General features: G+C 39.7%; 1 protein-coding gene across 1 annotated transcript in view; it reads right to left on the bottom strand.

Moving 5' to 3' along the window:
* Positions 1 to 24,038, bottom strand: part of brinp1 (bone morphogenetic protein/retinoic acid inducible neural-specific 1) — a 98,186-nt gene that overhangs the window by 21,205 nt on the left and 52,943 nt on the right. Inside the window, exon 5 of the mRNA XM_068574362.1 lies at positions 8,460 to 8,565. Coding sequence (XP_068430463.1) covers positions 8,460 to 8,565 — 106 coding nt within the window. The remainder of the gene's footprint in view (positions 1 to 8,459; positions 8,566 to 24,038) is intronic.

Raw genomic sequence — 24,038 nt, 5'->3', positions numbered from 1 at the left:
TTACATGCTATAGAATTATGATAAAAAACAGAAGTCTGCCCACTTAGCAGCAGCTGATCGGAGGAGAGGTGCATCTGTGTGTGTACTGATAGTTCTGTTAAAGTTTAGCTGCTAGCCTGTTAGCCAAACACACCTTCCAAAAATGGTTTAATAAAAGTGACCGCAAAGAAGCCGCAGAGAGGCGCTCAGAGCTGCTTGTAGCCGTAGTTCCGTTAGCCGTGAGCCAAACACACCGTCCCAAACTAAAACACGGTGCAGGTTGTTTCCCCCACGCTGTTTCTCTGCTTGCAGAGTAGCGGCTAGGCGGTCGTAGACAGCACCGAGCTACCAGATCGCTAGCGGCCACTGCTGAGAGTGGTGCGTGAGGAGTAATCAGGCAGTCAATGGCAGTATAAAACAAGTAATAAAAGGTGTTTAGAGAAAGTGTGAGTCCTTGAGGAACACTTGAGGTTCTTGAGCATGCAGCAATAAATGGGCGCCAGGAATAGTATGCGGTTTGCTGCATACTGAATGTGGGATTAGCCGTGGACAAACACAGAGGTGCACACACACTCAGTTAGGGGCAACACACACACACACACACACACACACACACACACACATACACATACACAACCAAACAAACACATAAGCTCTCTGCAGGCTTACACCTGGCGGAGATAATAATGGCCTCATACCTGAAAGTACTATTTGTTATGGAAAAACATTTTAAACATAATCATTGTCTTTTGTCCACACATTCTGACCAACAATTGAAGTAAGACACTGCAAGGGGCCTTTTTGAATGAAAAGAATAAAGAATAAAGCAAAGAACCCCCCCCCCCAACAATCAATTGATGAAACAGAGTCTGTCAGAGGGAGAAAAAAGACTGAGTGGAAAACCTGAAATGCTGAAATGGCAGCCTGCAGCTGGCACGAGTGAGTGGAAGAGAAGATTTATGGTTACGCTGGCTCAAATAGGAATTCACTCTTGATTGACCACTTCCAATTGAAAGCTGACCTCCAGGTCAACATGCGAAGATTTCATCAGGTACGGACTTTTTCAGAACATTAGAGAGAATTGAAAAAAAATATGTCCCGCTATTCGTCCGGATGAAAATCATCCAGCGTTATCATTTCTCCGGGCAAAAGGACGCACGCTTTCATCAAGGAAATGGTCGCCTCAGTCCTTTACATGGGCCGGTCCAGGAGCTGGGTCAATACCGCCGACCAATGTGACCCCGATCGCTACAAGTCAAAATAACTTGATGTGGTTAGTCTCACCATGTTAGGAAGATTTAAAAAAGATGAATCGCTAAGCCCAGATTGTGTTTTGTGTCTGTGTGATGACAAAGATGCAGATTAAGGGACAAAGAATGTGAGCAAAGGAGAAGATTATGAAAACTGCCTCTATGTGTTTGTTGTGGTGCTCGACCAACATTTGCTCTGCGTGTTTTGCGCAACTTTTTTTTCAGGAAATAATGATCTGGTGACCGGGGACATTGCGTTTACGAATATACTTTCCTCTCTGAATACATTTTTTTTTCGTCATCAAAAACCACTTAATTGATTTGTGTGTTTGTGTGTCTTCCCCATAATGTTTGAAGCGCTTTCACTTGAAAAGAGGGACAGGCATCGAGCGACAGAGCAATGAGTATCTAATTCATCACTCTCCGCACGACTCGCCGACAGGGCCAGTTTAATTTATTTTCACTTCACCACTTTGAAAACTGTTGGCTCAGGCTATTCTAACATATTCATAAATCTTCCAAGATAGGCTCATGGCTCTCCAAAGATTGGCTGTTGAGGAAACTTGAGGGAAAGAAAAGAGAGACGGCATGTGCTGGTGATTGAAAGAAGCAAATTAGTTTGCTTTTGTTTTGGTGCTAATTTATGTCGGCCATGTTGAAGGCGATCGGGTCCTTACCAGGTAATGGCTTGTGGAGGTTGCAGGACCTTTGTTTGGCCCAGTTAAAATACATAACCATTATTTTCTTCCATCACCTGTGTGTGCTGTCTTTATTTGTGCTGGCTATCAGATTACGCCAATAGTTTCTGCCGATGGACTGAAAGCCCCTGCTGTTTTGCTGTATGAAAATACCCCAAATTCTAATTAGATAATCAATGATGAATACTAACAGATGGAAGGAATTAGGATATTATGAGAAAATAACTACTTTCTCCCTGTTACCTACCATACTGTTTAATAAGAATGTAATAAGAGTTAAAGTGAACAATGACAATCCACACAATTTGTCTTCCACATGATAATATCCTCTTTCATTTCAGTCTCACAACTCAATAAACTGTTTTTACTTGCAGGTCCCACGGGAGGCAAAAAGTGAGAATCCAGCCAAAACCAATATAATCGGGTTACGAGGCTTTAGCCTGGAGAGAGGACAAACAACTAATGCATTCATGTGGGAGAACAGACGTGTATTTTAATCCCAATTGACTTAGCTAAATAGTGTTGCTCTTTCATTGCGATTTAATTCAAGAGAATGAAGGAAAAAGAGTCATTGTTTTAATAAATCACTCAATCCATACATTTTTGAGAGTTGGTTCACGTTCATCGCTTTTGCTACTTTTGCTTTAATATGCTTTTGGCCCAACCAATAATTTGTAATGCAAAACAGATTGATTGCATAATGTTCAGAGACATAAATGTGTGCAAGGTTATAATGTAATTTGTGTTAGGTGACAGAGGAAGACCGGGACAAAAATAATGATTTCCTCTTGCATGCCAACAAATAGTGTCTGCTCATAACATATTGTATTATGATGCCCTCTTTTACAGTGATTAGCGGCCAATACACGGATTACACAATGCAGTTTGGCACTGAACATGGCAACATGTGTAACGGAAACATCCGCAGTTTGCAAAGTTCCGTTTATAGATCAAAGCTTTGCTAAGTTGTGCATGAAATCTAATATTAAAAAAAAATGTTCCAGGGCCATTTCTAATTCTGATGATTTTCGGTGGATAAGGGAAAAAAGAGAGGTATGGGAGGGAGGGAAGAGGGGGGGGGGGGTTAAATTGCCAAAAACATTTCACAAAGCAAAACTGTAGGAGAAAAGAGGACTGAGCCGAGGCTTTGATAGGAAGCTCCCTTGAGATGATATTCGACTACAGCATTTTAATCTCAATCTAAGAGAAAGCAGAGGAATTATCCAGGGAGTGTCACATCCACATTGTGTTATCTGTGGCTCACAGTCCTGCCAGCTCACAAAGACCAGACCGCAGGGGGTCAAAGGAGAGGCAGAAAAACACATTACCCTTTGAGGATTGTGTTATTTCATGGAATCAGTGTAAAGCGTCTCCAGGAAAAACACTGACCACATCTTATTCACTAGTGTGATCATGTAAACCAGAATGCTGTCGCAGACTGTTCCAAAACTAATTCCTCCAAAGTGATTTGCTGTTAGTGTTTAGTTACAGGTTTTATATCATTTTCTTGTATATATTTTGCAACAAAGTTTTGCAGTTAGATTTGTGCCTCAAGGTAGATAAAGTGCTGAGGTCTGGAGCGACTCAAATACAAATAGGAATGAAAAAGACATGATTAAAAGTTTAATTAGAAGAATGAAATGGAGTGGGTTTTCTATTACTGCATCCTTGTTGTAACTCATATGGCACTGCATACTAATATGAGCCCCTTATTTAATTTATAAGCGGTTAAAATAGCGAGATTACGTTTTTCTATGAATTTATTCATTTTCCAAATTTTTTTAATTATACACAGGAGATAAGGATATTTGGAAAGACAATCAGAAAATACATGGCTAGAGTGATCAACATATTATCTGATCCTTACATGAACCAATCTGTACACAGTAGACAGTTCAGGGAAGAGCAGAGTGGAAAAATAGAATATCAAAAGAAAGAAAAAGATTTTGAAAAGCGGAAAGAATTATGATATGAGAGGAAAAGAGGGGGCGGAGGAAAGGAAGATAAAGCAATGTTGTGGATAACTTAAAAAAAAAGAACAATTTTAGAAAGATAGAACAGATGGAGAATATGCCAATAAGATTTTAAAAAGTCCTGAAAACGTCTCATCAGAAATGACTCCAGCGGAGATCACACATCATTGTGAAAATGTCAACTGACAGAAAAAGAGTTGTGCGTTACACTGTCTGCAATTACAGCCTCAGAAAGTACAATTCAAAAACGTTTAATCCCAATCTCTTTGTTCTCTCACTGGCAGTGATTTTAACAGTCTGAACGGGAAGTTATCGGCATCATACAGGGCAGAAGAGCCATATCAAGAGGAAGAAAACTTGAACAATTGAACATTGTTAAAATATTTTTTCGGTCATTCCTTTTGCCCAGAATTAATTTATCAGGACCCAAATTTAAGTAACTCAGATGACACTTGATTCTTGAGTGTATATATACTGAATATTTTAGTTTGGATTAACCTGATTAAGTGGCCCGAGGCCTTCTTCAGTTTGAGTGCGTACTGAAGAAGCCTCGGCCCTGCGCTGATTATCGAGGAAACCCAAAAAATTCAAAACCTTTCAAACCAAGTTCATGAGTCCAAAGCTGTTCTACTTTGTGTAAGACACACTTTGGTTAAACACAAGAGAAACGAGGACAGAGATGCGCTCTCATAGCCTGGGTGCCATTTTGGTGTCCAGGAAGAAAACTACAAATCATCTGGGTGACATATTGTCGCTGTCCTGTAGAAACTATGTAATTCCAAGACGTCAACATTTTATGAGCGATGGAAAAACTGTTTTGTTTACAGACAATACACTTTTTAGGTAACCTGGTGGGGAGTTTCCACAAATCACCGAGGGTTACTTACCTTTGGCTTAATTGCACAAATGTGGATATGCATGGTTTTCACAGGACAGCCGAGATATGTATTGTGTGGCGCTGTGAGCTCACAGGGCAACACAATGATCTCTGATACATGGTGGTCATAAAGAAGCCATTCATTCAGGACTACATGTCCACATTGTAGGGCAAAAAATCAGATGCTAAATCATAAAAATAAGAAAGACAAAGAAGAAAAACATTCAAGTTAAGCAGTAATTCAAAATGAAAGAAATACATGAATGCACCTCCCTTAAAATAGCATCCATGAATCAAAATGTTGAAGGCAGGTGTGACTTCTTCTTCTCCACATTGTGATTTTATTATCTGATCCCTAAGATGTGGACATATGGATGTTGGAAGCCTGAATAACCTTTCAAAGTAATCCATCTCGACTGTTACTCTGAGTGCCCTGTGAGCGCTCTGCTTCATGCATCCTTCCTACGCACATACTCTGGAGAAGAGCAGGTGTTTTTTTTATCCTAAAAAAACATATGCACAGAAGAGTTAAAAGATAAAATTGCATCAGAATTAAAAGGGGTTCATCTTTCTACTCCTTCCTTTGATGTCTACCTGTGATTTACCTCACGAGAATAGGTCTGCTCTCAACCTTAGTTCTTTATTGATTGAACCCACAAAACATTCAAAATAATGAGTTGGTTGAGCACTGTGAAGCCGTGCCACACCAGTTCAGTGTTCCTTTGTAAGAAGATATGAATAAAGAAAACACCATCAGAAGAAACTGCAGAAGCTACATGTCCTAAATGTCTAATTATTTCTCTTTTTTTGGAGGTAACTAACATATTTTGCAATTAGACACTGCAGCCAATGATCTGTGATCTTCCACATTGGCCAGATGTGACTCCTCCCCACAGTTTAAATGCCGAAAGTTAGCATTCAAGCTAACTGTCGGGTAAAAGGTCAATGGGCATTCCAAAATGAGACACATGGTGGGTGTTTATTAATGTGCTGGAAGCTGCTAGTGCTTATAAGAACAGTCCCAGCCAATGTCTTCCTTCTCAAGGGAGAGTTTGTGAAGTCCATGTATGGCGTGTTGTCAAAGACGTGGACACTTCTGTGAGGGCTGTTATTTTTTTTGGGCATTGGCTGTAAAGTCTCGTCAAGGGATGCAGTAAATCTGTTCGGGGAATACAACGGTTTTGTATGAAGAAAAGGCGAGAAAGCTGCTTTTGGAACCAGTATGAGGTTCACAAGTTGTTCCAAATGGCTCAACCATTAATTGTCTAGACATCCAATGTTTCTAAGTGCACCCGGATAAAAGAAAAACAACATTTAAACACATGCTGCTAAAATGGTGCTTGATACCCTTCTTCTGCGGAGAGTATGCTTTTTCTTCTAATCACACTAATCACAATTACCGCAGTTAAAACTCTAAACAGCCTTGCAATCACAGATTAGAAGGTAACAACCACTTAACCGTTCACTTAAGTGCCCAGAGACTCAGTATCGACCACATGGTGCCGCCCTAGTGGTCACGAAAAAGCAGCTAATAACAACTATCTGGAGATGTCCCAAACCCTGCATCAAATACCCGCACAACCATCAAGCTATGCCCAACCAAACACTCACACCACCTTAATAAGCACCTGCCAATAACCTTGCAACTGACCTGAACAGCAGGAACACACCTGCCAACAACCAAGCAGCTGCTCGCCGCCGACCATCAATGGCCGCCCAACCAAACCGAAGCCACGCACACGCTTGGAGTTTGATGAATGTATCGACAGCAATTCAAATATACTTCAGGAAATGCATACTTTTTGAAGTAAAGGAAAACATCTTAATCAATATGCTTTTTGTTGTTGTTGAAACCAATTTACGTTTCACTACTTTATAAAATTCATAGCTCCACCAATGTTTTATAACTGAGACATATTGAACATCTAAAGTATGTTAGATTCTGGTAGTACAGATATATTATAAAGTAAACACCATATTAGAGTGGCTCTGTCATCTGCTTGTGAAAAAATAGCATATGGACATAAACAAAATATGATTTACTGTGTAAGATACATATCTTACCGCGATATCTGGGATATGTGCTGGTTTTCTTATGCACTGCCCAGTGGAAGATACAATAACACTATTTTGAAGCTGACAGAAACTATTAACAATAGACAGAATGAACAAAAATCCTAAAAACATGTGACTCAATGGAGACAAGAGCCAGTGACCTGACTGAGTCAAAACGTTTAATATATGCGTAGGAGGACAAATTCTTGAAACATGCACATGATGGGCTTGATCTGAGAGGAATATATTGTTCACCAGGGGGTGAAATAAGCCAAAATGTTAGACTTGCACTAGTGTTCATGTCAAAAGAGAAACTGTGAAGTAAATGGAATGATTGAATCTCATTATAAATGAATTTGAACAGAATAAAACTACACACAAATATTTCCATTGACGACCCGTCTCTCAATGAGTTGTGTGAAGTGCTTTTGCTGTGAAGAGCACTGTGATTATTAAAGAAGTTACACCATCAGTTATCGTTCTAATTAAAGGCAGAAACGATAATTGCTTTTGAAAGAACATTTTATCAGGAGAACTCTCAACACCTCCTATAACACTTCACCCACTTTCAAAATGCATAAACACACACTCATATATTTTTGGCCTAATGGAAAACTCTGAGCCAGGAACCAATCGGAAAAGCTTTTCCATTATATTAGGGTTATTATCAAGCCAAAAGAAAGAATCTTTTTCCAGGCCTGTCATCTATCAATTGAGTGTCAAAACAGTCTTCAAAGCAGAAGGCTAATACGTTTGGTGCGTGACAATAAAGCTTTTCCCAAAACCTATAGAGTCCTTTGAGTAAGTGGCAGCGGAAGACTTAAAAGTGTTTCTTTGACAAACCACTTAGTTCTCTGATTTTAGAGGACGAGTAATGATCCCTTCAGAGAGAGGAGCGAGAGGCGGGGGGATGATAAAATAAGCCTCTGTGATGCTCAGACTGGTTTTAATAACCTGCGTAAACTGGGATAAATAAAAGAAACAATCACTCTATTCAAACACTTGACCTCAGTTACACATGCTTTCATCATTCCTTTTCCGCTGGGTGACTGTCACTGCGTGCATGCTTCTTTTATGCTAATACTTTGTTGTATTAATGTTTAAGACATCACCATTTTCCCTTCAAAGAACATTACCGTTAATGTGTAAACGTTGCTATTTGCATCCACTGACATATATCTGTCATTATTGCCTTCTTGAGACACAAAATATCAGAGTTTGATATCGCTCTACCTTATTATATATATATTTGACCTTCATGGAGAGTGTGAGTTTCCACACTCATGTTTTAATGGTTTGCATAATTCATGCAACTGTTTTGTGTTTTGGCTGGCCTTAAATGATTAAGACGGCAAATATCTATAACCACAGATAATTGTATTACAGTCCACAGAGGATTGGGGAACAAATCTATCCCAGGCCCAATTAAAAAAACACACAAAAAACGCACAGCCATTCATTCTTGCAAAGGCACACGTTTCCTTTTCAGCAACTAATACTATTCTATGTATGCCTATGTATGCTCTTTACTTTTTGAGGATAAAATGGAGTTGACCCTGTTGCCCTGCAATGTCCAACAGCACTGTGGGAAGAATGTGGGAAATATTGATACGCCGGTATTGTTTACCTTGCAGATGAAGCTTGCTCTCAGGGCTCTGCAGGAGAATTGAGCTGACTGAGTCCAGATTGTCATAGCTGCTGCATCCCAGCGGCCCCGTCCGTGTCTCCGTCACCTGCAATAGAATTAAGACTCAAATTAAATTCAAGATCATTTGAAGCAAACAAACGTTCAAATGTGTGTGCGTTTGAGAGTGCAAACATATGCATACGCATCATGTGCATATAGAAGTGGACACATTTTCCCGACTCAGTCTTTTGTGCTTCTGCACGCTACACTTATCAACATATGCAAGACCCCCCCAGCCATTAATAATGTCAGGCGGCAGTAAGACGTTAACATCTGCTCATTACTGCTGTCAGTGGATAATGTAACAGTATTAGAAAAGACTTCAACTTCCACATGTGCTAATTGCACTGAGTTCACACAATATTCCTGCGGCCCACTGACGCAGGGACAGTGTGCAGTCACAGAATGTCTTGCTACAGGTTTTCACATCGGTCACATGATTCATAATCTCAGTAACGTTTCACACCGTTACTAACTGACACAGTGTGTGTGGCATTTAGGGGAATCTGCTTCTACAGTAGCCCAGAACAGACAAACTGGAGTGGTTGTTGTGCATGTGCCTTGACCGCCGTATCACTCCGACACGCTCGTCGCACAAGATAAGTTTGTCGCAATCTGCCGCCTCAGTGCTGGACGCGGTCACATCCTACACACTAGTGGCTGGTGAAACTTCAATGTGTTGCAAGGATGTTATTTTTTTGAGACACTTCAAACAACTTTTTATTTGAAGGAGACACATGTATGGCAATTGTTCTTGAACTATGTCCTTGTTCTGGTCCAAACAACAGCCCTGAGACTCTTGCAGTGGTTCTTGTTCCTCATCCACAGACCTCCGTCAAAAGAAATAATGACACTATTCAGTTGTGAAGAGTCTGCTTTAAAATCTAAAGTTCCCACATTTGAGACCTTGAAGAAATTGCACTTGCAAAGAAAGGAAAGAGAGAAATATCTCCTCTTTGCAGTTGCCTCTGCTCTTTAAGTTGTTCATGGCAGCTCCTAATAGTACTTTTACAAGGTTCCAAAAAGCTTAAAGAGATCAGCAAAGGAGATTAAGGGAGATACTGGATGAATCTCACATAACGCCTCAAGTGTTTTATGCAGGTCTTTGTTGAGCACATACATGTAAAAAAAAAAAAAAAAGAAGTAGTTCAGCTGTTTTGTTTATGTTTAAGTACATAAATACATGTTGTGTATATAACAGTAAGGATGTGTTTCTTTAGAATTGTAATTCATTGTATTTAGTACACACACACTGGCTCATGAGCTATAGAATGTCATCAGCACGTGTCATGCTTTTCTTGGCCACTTGGGGGCAGTGGAAACAAGTTGTTGTCACATGATTGACATACTGCGTTATCTTTCACCTTTTAGGTTGATATGGTGAATTTGTTGGCAGCATTACAATCCATTTAGAGTATCATAGCCACCTGGTCAATTTAAGTCTAAAATTAAATCCCATATTCACTGTTTTGGGTGTCTATTAACTCCTAAAGAAAATATCTGTCTCTTGAGCCTCTAAATCTTTACGAGCTAGTTTTAGTTTGTCAGCCAGTGCTGGTAGCTAGCGTACAGTGTTTTTTCATAGCTTTTCACTGAAAATAAAACAGTGAAGCTGCAGGCCAGAAAACAAACAATGAAAGGCTCATACGTTTCGCCGAACAAAACTCAAGAGATAGGCGTTTATTTTCTGTGCACGTGCAACCCACTTCAGATAAAAAGGTAATGTGATTCATGGTAACTATAAAAACATTGCATATAGAACAGGAAAGCCGAGAAAGATGAAGGAAAATAGAATAGATTACAAAGATAAGCGTAGGAGAGTAAATAATACATTAAAATCTTACCATAGACTAGTATAATGTTCCTCAAATATATGTTTTACCGGGTTTAGGTGCAGTTGGGTTTTCCAAACGGATCCAAAGGAGGAGAGATGATGAGTGTATAATTCTTTGCTTAATGTAAGAGCAACGTATTTACACCAACACCAACAATTGACCAGCTACTTGTAGTTGAAACTGATGACTTAAATCTGCTGAAGACTTAATTTCGGTCTTGAGAAAGAGCTTCTGGTCTCAGGCTTCAGCTGACAAAAACATCACTTTGATAGGTAAACAAAAAGGATCAATGTGAGTAAGACATCTTATTACCTTAACCTTACTATCAACCTGAGCATTCTACACTGTGTGTGTGTGTGTGTGTGTGTGTGTGTGTGTGTGTGTGTGTGTGTGTGTGTGTGTGTGTGTGTGTGTGTGTGTGTGTGAATGACAGTGAGAAACCATTTGTCCTGTCTTTAATGTTGATATTGCACCAGATGGTGGGCTGACAAGCAAGAAATTAGACAGATGTATATCTTACCCTTGGCATCAGGCTGTTGGGGGGAAATGCAAACTCATGGGGAGCCAAACTCACACAATCTTAGTTTCGAGAATACATTCAGCTAATTTTCATCTTCTGCAGACACATAATATTCACATCACAGTGCTGTAACATGATTGCTGATACATATTTTAATCTTCGGGTGGTAAAGTGGTAATATTAGTATATGACAGTAGTTGTGTTACATTGAAGTGTGATTCTTGTTGTGCAATGTTTAACGTCAAAAATACATTCAATACGGAGTGCCATAGAAACATCAGCTCTATAAATATTTCTCAATATTAATGTAATGTTTTAAACTATAAAAAAATCTACTATATGCTAAAGCCAGTGTAACGACTGTATGCAGCTGCTGCTCTTTAATAAAGTTTCCCCGATGCGATATAGTTCCCTTTACACACACACTGAATTAATAAACTACATTACTGAATTAATAAACTATATTCAGCCTGTTCATCTGTGTTCATTTTTGTTTCTACTCAACTTTTTAGCACAATATTAGCTCAATTTGACTCGACCAAAAGAAAATATTTCCCTCTGGTTTTAAAACAACTATTGGGAACTATACCACTAGTTTATGGCATTTGATGAACACTGTGTGTGAGACATTGATGAATATGTAACTGCATGTTTCACTAGATCAACTGGTCAACACTTTCCACGTCCCCTTCTTCATTTACTTCCAGCCAAAGCAATGGACTTTGAAATACACTGCATGGCCTTGCATAAAGTGCATGTGCAGATTGATTACAGCGCTGGACTTGCCTATCACACTCTACCATCTTGATGGCTGCTGACGCTGCTCTTTTTCCTCCATTTTTGTTGCGCTTATCGCCAAATGAATTGCTTCCTTCCAGAGATTGTGTTGCATGATCCATGGGGACCGAGACAAGTGACTATCTGTCCTCTGTCACCATCGGACATTTTCCCAGGTGTCAAAGCCGGCATGCTCGCAAACCACATTGGTCGCTTCACACAAATCACACACTCAAATGGATGTGCATAAACATGAGTGCAACTTGCCTCAGCCAGTTTACCATACAGTCATTTTTCTCCAAGAATTATTATTCCAAGTTGGGAGCAGACATCCCCAGCTTTATGGATTAGAGACTGACCCTTGTAATCTGAATGACTTTAGCAGGGCGGTATGCGGCGCTTGTTCGGCTCTCTCTTTTCATTCTCTCCAGCACACACCATAAGAGCGCTATGCACCAGATTATGAAAATGGAGTATAACGCAATAAAAATACAAGGAGCAATCAAAGGACTGAAGTGGGCCGAGGGGGACTTAGAGGATTTGGATTATTAAGCAGAACATAACAGAGGAATCCCAGTGGGCCCAGACTGTATCACAGCCCACAGTCAGAAACCACGGTTCTGGAACATCCTCTCTAATTGTCATCTGTCATCAAGAAAATCATCTAAGCAAGTAAATAAGAGACGATGCACATGAGATCCTACGTTTCTCCACTTTCTATATTTTCTGTTGGAAACCAAATTCACTATTCCCTCAAGCGCCAAATGTTGGAAAACGTAAGTTTCTCCTTTCTGGGATAACTTCTTCTTTTCAAAATGCAAAAATTCACCCGAGTGACACACATGCAATACAGCTGCAGTGTATCAGTGGTGTGTTGGTGGAATGTGAGTTTTGGACGTGTTTGTGTGTGTTGAGACTCAATTACTTCACTTATTCCTTTTCATATTAAAATAAATGATATATGAGCTTGTCTTTGTCAGCTATATGGATCATCAGTAGCACTGTAGTAGAAGTAAACAAGCTAGGTACTTATTATATGATATGCATAATGAAAGAAGTGTATATGCTAAGAGTATAAATGTGTACCACTTTCAGTGATTCAATGTTGATCCAGTCTCATTAGGAACCCTTAAGCGAGCAACATAGTGAGCGCACTGTATACTGTATGCATCTTACTATTGATGCTGTGCCTGTGCATGTGTTTTAGCACACATCCTATTATCTTGTATGGATGACCTTTTATGATGCACCTGCCTGTAGTAGAACGGCAATTAAAAATCTCATTTGAATCCTGGAGTTTGACTATTTATAACTGCTTAAACGCAGCGTTTAGAACTTTCAACAGTCAACATGGGAGGCAAAGGTCAGCTTATGACAGAGGGAACGCATGCTGCTGTTACACCAGCAGTGCACATGTTCTAACAGAGTAATTGCAAAATAGACTTGCATTATCTTGGAGCACTGTGACTTTTTCGTTGTAGGCTTATCGAAACATAAATTGTGAGACAACTGTCAAAGGACTTCATTGTGCCTCATTCAAATCTTCCCAAAAATGTCAAAATCACTGCATGTTTCATGGAAGTCTTTTGCAAGTGTTTGTACATTTGCATATGGTTATGTACCCATCTGTGAATACAGAAACAACATCGTACTAATGTAATAATGGACAAACAAAAGGCTTTCTATAAACTAAAGTATTGCAGCCCTGTGAGAACGGAGAAGGAGGAATTGTCCGCGTTAGAGATCCTGCTTGGATGTGCATCGACTGTCTCAGTTGTGCAATAAAACCACTTTTCACCAAGTTCATTAAAAATATCACAGCATATGGAGCTCTCATTATTTCTATAATTCCGGCAACTTGTGACGGGAGCATTGTCTCCTCACTTCTGATTTTCACACCATACTGAGAGGAGTATACTGCGTCTCCCAGCGAGCAAACCTCACATTATACCCTGTCCCCAAGTTGCCTTTCAACTTGAAAGACCGAGGAGAATAAAAAGGTGGTTTGAAGCTATGTGAGATAAAGAAAACAATGGATGAAGGGAATAGGATGTGTGAGTGGGACGGGGAAGAATACTGTAAGGTTGAACTGTGTTCATTACACATTGCCTCTGCTGAGCCCTCCTATAATACGCCCGTCACCTGCCATTCTCTTAATGACTTGCTATTTCTGGATACATAGAAATGAAGAGACGAGCTCCTCAGTAATTCTCAAATCCTGATAGTAGAAGATCTCTGAGGACATTTTGTCTGCCTTGTTCATATCATATATATATATATATATATATATATATATATATATATATATATATATATATATATATGGCTACAGTATTACCGCAGGTCCCATTAGAGGGATACAGCAACACTATTTGAGGAACACATGTAACAGCTCATTGCTCTACTATGTCTGTGCCCTTTCTTAATGCTGCATTCTTTGGAAAAGCCATTTCTGGCTGATACTGATAAAATCAAAAACTTTGGGGCATTTTGAATAACTGTGGCACTCTCAAAAGCACAATTGAAGCAACACTGCATGTAATTCTGCTTGCTTGTGAGACGGTAAATCAGATGTAAACTGCTCCAAACCTGGCTGCAGCAGTCGACACAAATCTGGGTCATGTTGTATTAAATGGTAAATTTCCCTTTCACATTTCACATGAGGCTCACTTGACTGGACTGTGTAAGAAATAGGACAGTATGGCAGCTGCTCTGCCAGCATCCACAGCTCTGCAGGAGCATCAGAAGAAGAAAAAAATGCATTTTGAGTGCTGGTGTAAATCAGAGTAACTGTATGGATAGGTGACCTTGTGAGGCATGCGGTAAGCACACTCCCCGGTAGGAATGCACACTTGCACACTTCATGCATGACTGAATATGAAGTTCACACGCCACATGCACGCTCATGTGCAGCTGTGATAGCATGCAGGCCTGTATACACAATTCCAAGTTGTACTTCATCTTGCATATTTCCGCAGGAAGCCACTCACTTGTAATTTCTTTATTTTATTTTTCCATTAAAACACCCTGCCAGGTATCTTATTTTCATTCCAAAATGACCATCGCTCACGACTGGAGTCCTTGCTTGCAGCAATCATGTTCAGCCACACAAAATACAACAACCACACGCCATGTTTTTCTATCAGCAAGGTATGATATTGTTCTCAGTGGGAAGGGACCTCACTTTGTATTGACGATTATCCTTCTTTTCATGTTGGAGAACCCTGCAGATGTAAAGTGCAGGACCATGTCCGTTTTGTGAAATGATTTATATCTGCCCGCTTAAGATTTACTAAATGAAGGTGCATTGGTACACTAGCAGGAAAATCATTAGAGATGTGCAGCCCATTGGGTCAGGGTAGCTGGAAGAGAACTGATTTATCTGTACACAGATTTTAACACCGGTGGGAACTGAAGAGTGATTTATGAATCAGTAAGTACGAATAATATCACTATGTTGAATGGCTTCTGGGATTTTTTTTCTAATAAATAAAAGAGCTGCAATACATCCATAAATAAATTATGTGGTAATTACCTTTTGGTAAAATGTACATTTGCTCTACTTTTGACTTTTTTGCAGTCTTCATGACACAGCTGCGGTTCAGGCAAAACATGTGATCCAAAAGGGGAACGAAAGGATTTTCTTTCAGCCAATGTTTTTTTGGTTTGGTGGGTCTCAGGTAAATAACAAGGCTACGAGTTCGCTAAAGGCGCCAGCAGCACAATGGGGATATGTTTTGGTTTTGATTAGCGTTCACACGTAGCTAACACCTCTTAAGTAGTGCAAAGGCTCAGTGAGAACAGAACATCAAGGATGAAAGGTTTGATGAAGTCAGTCAGCCACTATGCAGGTAGTCTATCAGCAACACATCTAGTGTCAAGCAGTTGGACATAGCCTACACAAAGGATACGCACACATAAAGAAAGCTATTCTTTGCAGTTCAAAGCATATATTGTGTTTGACATTTTGCTAATAACTGGTTTTGATTACTAAAGAATTTTATTTCGCAATAAGAGCTCTTTAGGGACCAATTTGACGCGTAGCAAGCTATAAATGTGTTTTCAGTATTCAAACCTTTGCAGCTTGCACAGCATGGGAAACCTGTAGGAGTCCAATAACAATCAAACAATTGTTTGGATTCCTCACTGATGAAAAGACGAGTGAGTTTATAATGAGAACACTCGGCATTACTGCCTGCACAGATGTCTGATGTCATCAAAGACTGATTGTTATATGTCCTGCTGGTTGCCCTGATGTTCACGTACTGTTCGGCTGCTTCATTAGTAGTCTGATAACGACACAGTTAGTCAAATAATGGTTACACAATTTTACAAAGCATAAAGGTTTTGATATACTGCAGATACACAATTGATTACATTTTCATTTAAAGAGGATGATGTGACCACACACACTAAACAAATAGGGGGCAGAATTTTACCTCTACTACATACAATCTAGAGGTATATAGTAGTAGTATCAGTTAAAGACAAAACACAACTGCTGACTAACAGCGGGGCAAGAATACACAACATTCGACCAAATAGCTAAAGCTCTGAGAGCCGGTCCAAATAACTATAATAATAATTTGTGGTGGACCAGACTATCAATCTGTGATCCATACGGAGATTACATATTCATTAAAAGGTGTTTACACGGCTTAAAATGCATTATCACAACTACCAATGATAAGATTTGTTTTAATCAATATAATACTATATTTACTTATCATTTGACTTTTTTTTATGAGTAAAACAAACACTATAAAGTACTCTAACAAAGTACAAAGATACCATTCATGATTGTTGATGGCTAACTGATTTCAGAGCAGGCACACATATAAAACGTCTGGAGCCTTGTAGACCAGCTGTTTTAATTAAAACAACAAAGGGCTCTGCATCTGCCCATATGGATCATCAGTGATCTGAAATTAGTATCGCTGGCAAACAATCACATGTTACATGTGTTCCCTTTTCGTGCTAATCCGATCAATGATCCAATCCGTGAAACGATCCAAACCGCAATTTCATCTTTGGAAGATGGACGGACCTTCAGTTAGCAGAGCTGTAGCAACCCACATTTATACGGCTAACTTCTAGCTGAGATTGTGTCCGTCTCCTTGAGCCGCTGCTCACCCTCCTCGCGCCAGAGTATTCTCTTGATGGAATGGAGTAAGAAAGAAAGTTTTATTGTTTCTGCCACTTTCTAGATTGAATGCAATAAACAAGGACCTTGTATCTTCAACTTTATTGACAAGCCCTTGGGGCAGCTTCACTTCTTACTCTTCCCCAACTGTGGGCAAACTGGTTGCTGCAGTAACTCACTGCCACGTCGTGAGTTACAAGCAAGTGGTATTACAGGACAGGTCGCGTTAGGGTTAGCATTTTTACTCGACTGGATATCTCTGCAAGACATGCAAGGTCGTATTAAAGAGCTATATGGCCCAAAGTTCAGACTTTGTCTACCCCGAGCACCATTACAACTCAACTATTGCTCCATCCAACCAGAACATAAGCCATGCTAAATATGAATCAACAATTACTCATGACTGCAGTGTCATTTTTTCACTATTTCACAAATAGCCTACGAGTCACATCGTCATTATAAGCCCATTAATCGCAGGCCCGGTAGCACAGAGCCCTCTCCGTCTCATTCATTAAGAAGTCAGGCATGTTTTGTTTTTTTCCTCCATGGAAATATGCATGTGAAGATGTGAATTTGCCCGATCCTCCACGCTACAATGCTACATTCTCTCAGAGGATGCTAACACACATTTTTGTTTTGGTTCCAGGACAACTGCTATCCATCACAGGAAACAGTTATGTGATATCAGGCCACGGGCCAAATAAAAGTTGGCGGCAAACTATTTGGGGAAAATGGTTAAAGGGAGGTGTCAGTGTCCTGTAGAACTATCCAAAGGGTTTCATGTCTCTATCAGCGAGTGAGTGCTCCCTGGGTTTAATCAATGAGATGTTCTGACCACTTGATATTTAAAGTTTCCTCTATGTATTCTGGTCCTCCTTGCAGACAGTGTACGGAAAGTCATGGACATCACATGACAGGTACTATGTGTAAGAATCTGAGCGAAGCCATTGATTTGACAGGTTTTAAATTGGGTCAACAACTACTTCATCTGTTATGTTCCAGTTGGTGTGTGTTGGAAGTAAAACAGTATTACTAAAAACAAGAAGCTTGCTGGATCATGAATTGTAAATTGTATTATGTCTATTAGTCAAGTTCAAGTTAAAACAGTTAATATTAATAATAGTAATCATTCTTAATATATATATATATATATATGACCCAAATTATGACATGTATTTAGCCTCAGGCTGATAATATTAGCCTGAGGCTAATAGATTTCCAGCAAATTATCTTTGCTGGAAATCTATCATTGATGAAGAATATAAAGCATCAAGTGAAAAATATCAGATAGTCAGTCATTTTATTCTTTTTATCCATTGTTGTCATTACATCGATAGATTTGTATTATGTCTTCTGCTCATATTTGCTTAGTTCTGGCCTTCTAGAAATATAACAAATATTATTACTAATTGACTCCTAGGACATCAAGTGGCTACTATTTTCTATTCTTTTACTACTTGCCTTCATTGTTATTATTATCATCACTAGTACATGTATATTATTGTTGTTAATATCAAATGTACTACTACAGTTAATGTATTTAATATAATACTCCCATATTAAAACATGATCATTCTTCAGAATAACATGAAACTATTCCAAGATGTTTAAAGAACATTGTTGTCTCTATGTATGTTAAATATATAGAACAAATGAAATGAATGAGCAAAGCTGCTAATAATGAAGCTAAAGTTACACTTGCCTCACAAACTATTCCAGTAAAGTGGCGCTGACTTTCAACATCTAAATGTATAAAACATTTATTCTGTATTGACACGTGTTTTTCATTCTGATTGTAAGTTTGCACTCCAAAGCAGGTCTCACATCCATACTGAATCAATATTGGAGGAGCGAAGCCCTTGTTCTCTGTGTTTATAGATCCATGCCTTTTGCTGGACTTTGCCTCCTCTGCACATTCTGATCACTGTCTGTCTGCTGCAGACGTGACTGGAGAACTGCAATTCATGCCGCCATTATTTATAGTCCACAGATACGACAATGCAAGTTCAGCAGGAGACGGTTTTGGGTGACAATTATGCACATTTGTAGAGAGCACTCAAAATAAAATCAAATTCAAGATATCGTATATGTCCGCAAAAACGTGTTGCACATGATCTGCTGCTCCTGTTTATTCAACTTTCATTAATATTTGATGTTATTTAACTTTGAGATGGTGCTTTCTGAAGATATAATGATTACAGAGCATGTACATCCATGTAGTGGCTATAATTTGAAGATTGTGATATTTGTGTATTTTAAATGCTGCACAATTTGTAGGCAATGCTAATTATAGTAGAGAGGATAGGCTGGAGTTTTCTTTTGGAGAGAAGGTGCCCTGGACTCTAATCCCAGCGTATTACAAAACTGTCTGCTGCTTTTAAATGAGATGAGAAGAGTTAATGTGATTGGCCATTACTGAAGGTTGCGAAGGCTCTATTCTCGGATAATTTATTCCTGAACAATGTTTTTATCCCTATTTCACCCTTTCCCCTATTTTCTACATTAGTATTCTGCCTGTAGTCACCAGAGTATGTTTGCACCCTTACATACGAGGATATATTGTATCCAGGCGCTACAGTGACTCACTATCACCTCTCGATGTACAAGTGGTATTAAAGGACAGGCCAGGTTGAGGCTAGCTAGTTAGCATTCCCTGTAACGTAATCAAGGCCGCATTAAAGAACCATCGGGCCTGAGGCTATGCCTTTTTCAAGGCCTTACCCTACCCCAAGCACCACCACAACTCAACTATTACCCCCAGCCAGCCTGCACAAACATCATCAGGATTTAATTTGAATACAATGCTGCATCGACAGTCACTCATGAATGCAGTGTTCATGACTGTTATGAAGAAAAGGCTACAGACTACTTTGACATAACGTCTTCACATTCTCACGATGAAGCTCATTTAAAAAAAAATAACAACAAAGCAATTACACACAGTTTGCTTAGCCAGTAATAAAGACTGAAAGTCCACATAAAATGTGGAAAAAAATGACTTCAATGAGAGACATCATTGACATTTATATCAGTGTGATTATGTATTCTTAATTCCATTCGTTTCAAGGTATTTTAAGTCAAGTCAATTTTATTTCTGAGCCAACATCACATCCTCCCCTTTAAGATGGAAGCTAACTACAACTGTACGCCTACTTTGTGCCACGTGTGTGCACAGCCATGTTTCTTTTGCTCGATAGAGAAACCCCATTACAGCGCTATTTCTTTTTCTTAGAAGAGTTGGAGACAGTAATTGTGATTTTCAAACGAGTCATTACTAACTCTCAGAGGATGCTATACCCGATAGGTGGAAGCTATCTTGCATCCTGCATTCTCATTAACTAAGTCAAAAACTGACTCAATCACCAATCCAGTCCCAGTTTCTAAACCCAGACAAAGCCTCACCTCTTGACATATGCTTCAGGTCCATCGGCCCTGAGAAGCAGACATGCAGTCCACTCGGCTTTGCAGTAACCTTATGTGTGTGTGTGTGTGTGTGTGTGTGTGTGTGTTGTATGGATACACTTTCCTCTCAACACCTCCTGCCTACCTTTCCTCAGAAACTGACTCAGCATCCACTGTCAGGTCTGCTTAATTTTGTCATGGTTGGCTTCCTGCTACCTGAAGTCTCATCTGCCAGAGCTCCTTAATCCACTTGTCACTCACAACAACTAAAAGCTAGGAAGGTGCTCCTTGAATGAAGACGGGGACGCAGAGCATTGGTGGGGTATCGGAGGGAGACTCGGATTGGAGGTTTTTGTGCGGCCGTGTGGACATGCACAGGTGCAAGGCAGTAGCTGTGGAAGTTTCAAACTCATGGAAAAATGTCAACACTATTTAAAAACTATAGCATGAGGAAGCCAGTACATCCTTCCAAAGAAATAGCATGCATCATCCGACCATGTGAGCAACACGAGCAAAACAATTGATTCATGAAAAAAAAGCAAAAGCTCCACTTTAACTTGGCGTCTACTTTAAACTTCCCTTTCTCGTGTGTTTTCATAGTTGTGCAAATCGGTCACACGTTCCCTGTTCCTTTGCTATCAAATGCAGTTAAAACATTTAATCAATGGCTTTCTTCTCGCTGTAATTTAAAATGCATTGTATCAATGCTACTTTGCGAGACCCGCTGGCGATGAGGACACCGGGAGTGCAGCTGTTGCCCTGGATGAAGACATGGAATGAGGAACGGCAGAACGGGCAGTCCCGAGGATGTTTGGTGATGGAGGAAGAATAGATAAGTTTAAATTAGTTTTTATGGATCATTGTAGTGCTCCAGGAAGCCTGCACTCCTGCTGATGTGCACTGCAAAAAATGTTTGAACAGTTTGGGTGGAATAACTACGCAGTTCAAATGGTTATTGTGCATGATTTGACTATCTGTAGTGAATTAAAGATCTGTAACTGTGGTTTGCCTTAAAAGTGCTTTTTTTTTCAATTAGTGAAACTTATCGAATTGATTTCCCCAGTAAAGCTGAATTCAATCGAATGGAACATAAAAAAACATCACAAAGACAGACTTGCATCAAACATTCATATTTAGCTAAGCTGATACTTTAAAGACATCATGTCACACTCAAATTGTATTTTGAAGCTAATGCTAACAGTGTAAAACGTGTGAAAAGTACCAACATTCTTGTCCTGCACCATATCGATTATATAAAACTCTCAGTCCTGATTCAACAGAGATTCAACCTCATGTCAAAATGTCAATAAGTCCAAACTTTTCTGTCAGAAAACTGGACAACAACTGAGGGCCCACATAAGAACATCTCTGTCTGAACTCAAGTTGCAAAGTTCAAATGATCTTTCTTTCCTGATATTTACAGCCCAGGAGGTGAAGCCCTGTTTTGGGATATTTACAGGAGGCGATGCACTGCTGTAGTATGTACGTCTTTACAATCCTGTGGCTTTCCAATTTATCTGCGGTGCAGCCTATTTTGCTCCTGCAATCTGCTTTCTGCAAGGACTTGTGTGATTGGAGACTCAGAGAAGAAAACCACTAAATAAACATGCTCACCGGGGCTTGAAATCAACATCAGCTAACTCACTCAGACTCTGTGAAATTTGAATGTGGCAGGTAACACAATTCTACCTGGAGCCTTGTTTGCTGGGTTTCTCTGCTTCACTGCTGCTGAGGCGTCCGCTGTGCTCTTTAATGTATTTTCAACGGTTTCATTGCAGGTGTGTTTTTTGCTATTTGCTTCTACGTTACCATACTTGGGTAGAATAATACCAGAAATAGATTAATACTTTTCAGAGTCAGTAATCAACGTTTGCTTTCTGTTGCTGGGTCATCTGGGTTCCTACAGCGATACTGGAAGCAGACTGGAAGCAGGCCCCGCTGCTGAGCGGCTGACTTGTTAATCAAGTTGACATCTTCACACAACAAAACATCCCAGAAGCAGAGCAGCACACCAAGGTACACTCCAACTTTTATTCCGGCACATGTATTGCCTTGCGAACTAGGTTCATACGAGCAAGGTCATAGCAGACAGGGAATCTTGTCCCGGCCAGTATTATTTATTTGTCATGCGGGTACACACATGGAATCTTAATGCGTTTCGCTGCCAGTTTGGAGTGATTCACATTCAGGACATGTGTGAGGCCTTGGTTGTTGTGGACATGCTTGGTTTTAGTACTTTTCTTTCTTTCTTTCTTGCAATAACACTATCTCAAATGCTTCTATTTTAGCAAGCATTTGACGAAAAGTATGGTAGATATAACACATAAGTCATTACATTCCGAGATTATGAGACTATTATTCTAAGTGATATGATTTTTATTATAAATAATGAATCAATATCGATTAATATATGCGATGGACTAGCAACTTGTCCAGGGTGGACCCCGCCTTCGCCGGATGACAGCCGGGATCGGCTCCAGCGGCCCTAAACAGGATAAGCGGTTCGGATAATGGATGGGTGGAATAGAGAGATTTGTTTTGTATTCAGTTCTGCATTTGCACGAGTTTTAAATCCAAACCATATTCCAAGCCGACACCACCTCCCTCATCACCTGAGACAATAATTAACATTTGGCTAATTACTGTAACATGGTCACAAGAGAGGGCGTTTCCAAAAGGGTGACCCGTGTGGCTTTACTTGATGTTATTTATACTGTACAATTACTTTCCCTGGCCCCCCTCACCTCCATGTCCCTGGATGAATGAGCATGTGAATGACCACAACTGGCAGCGGTCTCAGGCAGCAGACTCACACAGCTTCGCTTTGTCATCTGACAGCCAGAAGAGAAAAAGAGGAGAAGCAGAAGCGACTCGAAGGCTTTGTTTAAATGCTTAAATAGATGTGTCGGTTCCTGTTGTCTATGTTCACAGTATACTTATCTTCAGAAACTTCCATTGGCACTTTTTAAATCGGCGCTCATATGACCTGGCATGTGATGAATGCACATACAGGACGGATGTTAGAATCACAGAGACTGCCATTCAGTATGTAAATCAATGTATTGCAATCCATCTGCTCATATCCCGCGGCCTGTGTGAAGCATCAGTTCCTTTTCATCCCACCTACTCCTCTATTCAAGTACTTTTGTGAAATAAAATGAAAACTAGCTCATCTGTGTAACGCTACATCACAACGTATGCTGATGTGGATTCATAGAAAAGCTCTCGTCGAGGTGTTCTAGGTTCATTTATTTGTTCTATATAGTCTGCCATCTGTCTCTGGAGAAGGGGGAAGTGAGGCGTTTATCTGACTGGCGTATCAGAAGGTTTGTGTGGAGAGGTTTGGTTCATTGTTTTTGTTATTTTCAAGAAAAGAAAGTGCTTTCTATCTTTTTGTTATCTCTCATTAGTAAAAGTGGAAGTCGCTTTATACCGTAGCAAGAAATCTTTATGAAGAAGGTTGGACATACAAAGACAGCACTTAGTGACCACAGTTTACGAGACACACTTTGAAAGTGTTCTCTCCATGCCTTTAACCTTACTGCAAAGGAGGCAGAGCAGAAAATACTTAATTTTTTTGTAAGACTTATTTTGTACACAGTTTGTGTTGGAGAACACTCAGGAAAACCGACTGTGTTGTTTTGTCTAACAAAGGGGAAACGGCTTAGAATACAAAACAAATAAATCTATGATAATAATACATATCGTCTCAAAAAAGCATAATGTATTTCTATTTATTCTGAAATCCAGTTATCAGGTGTCTAAAAACATTTTCAATGCAAATACCCTGCATTTGACATGACATATCATTTATCACGTAGTGCGTCTATGTTTCACCGTAC

Source organism: Clinocottus analis, unplaced genomic scaffold (assembly GCF_023055335.1).
Source record: "Clinocottus analis isolate CAN_PGR_092001 unplaced genomic scaffold, fCliAna1.0.p SCAF_13, whole genome shotgun sequence".
In the NCBI taxonomy this organism is placed as follows: Eukaryota; Metazoa; Chordata; class Actinopteri; order Perciformes; family Cottidae; genus Clinocottus; species Clinocottus analis.
Note: the sequence above shows the minus strand (reverse complement) of the source record. Positions and strands in the feature narration are given on the sequence as shown.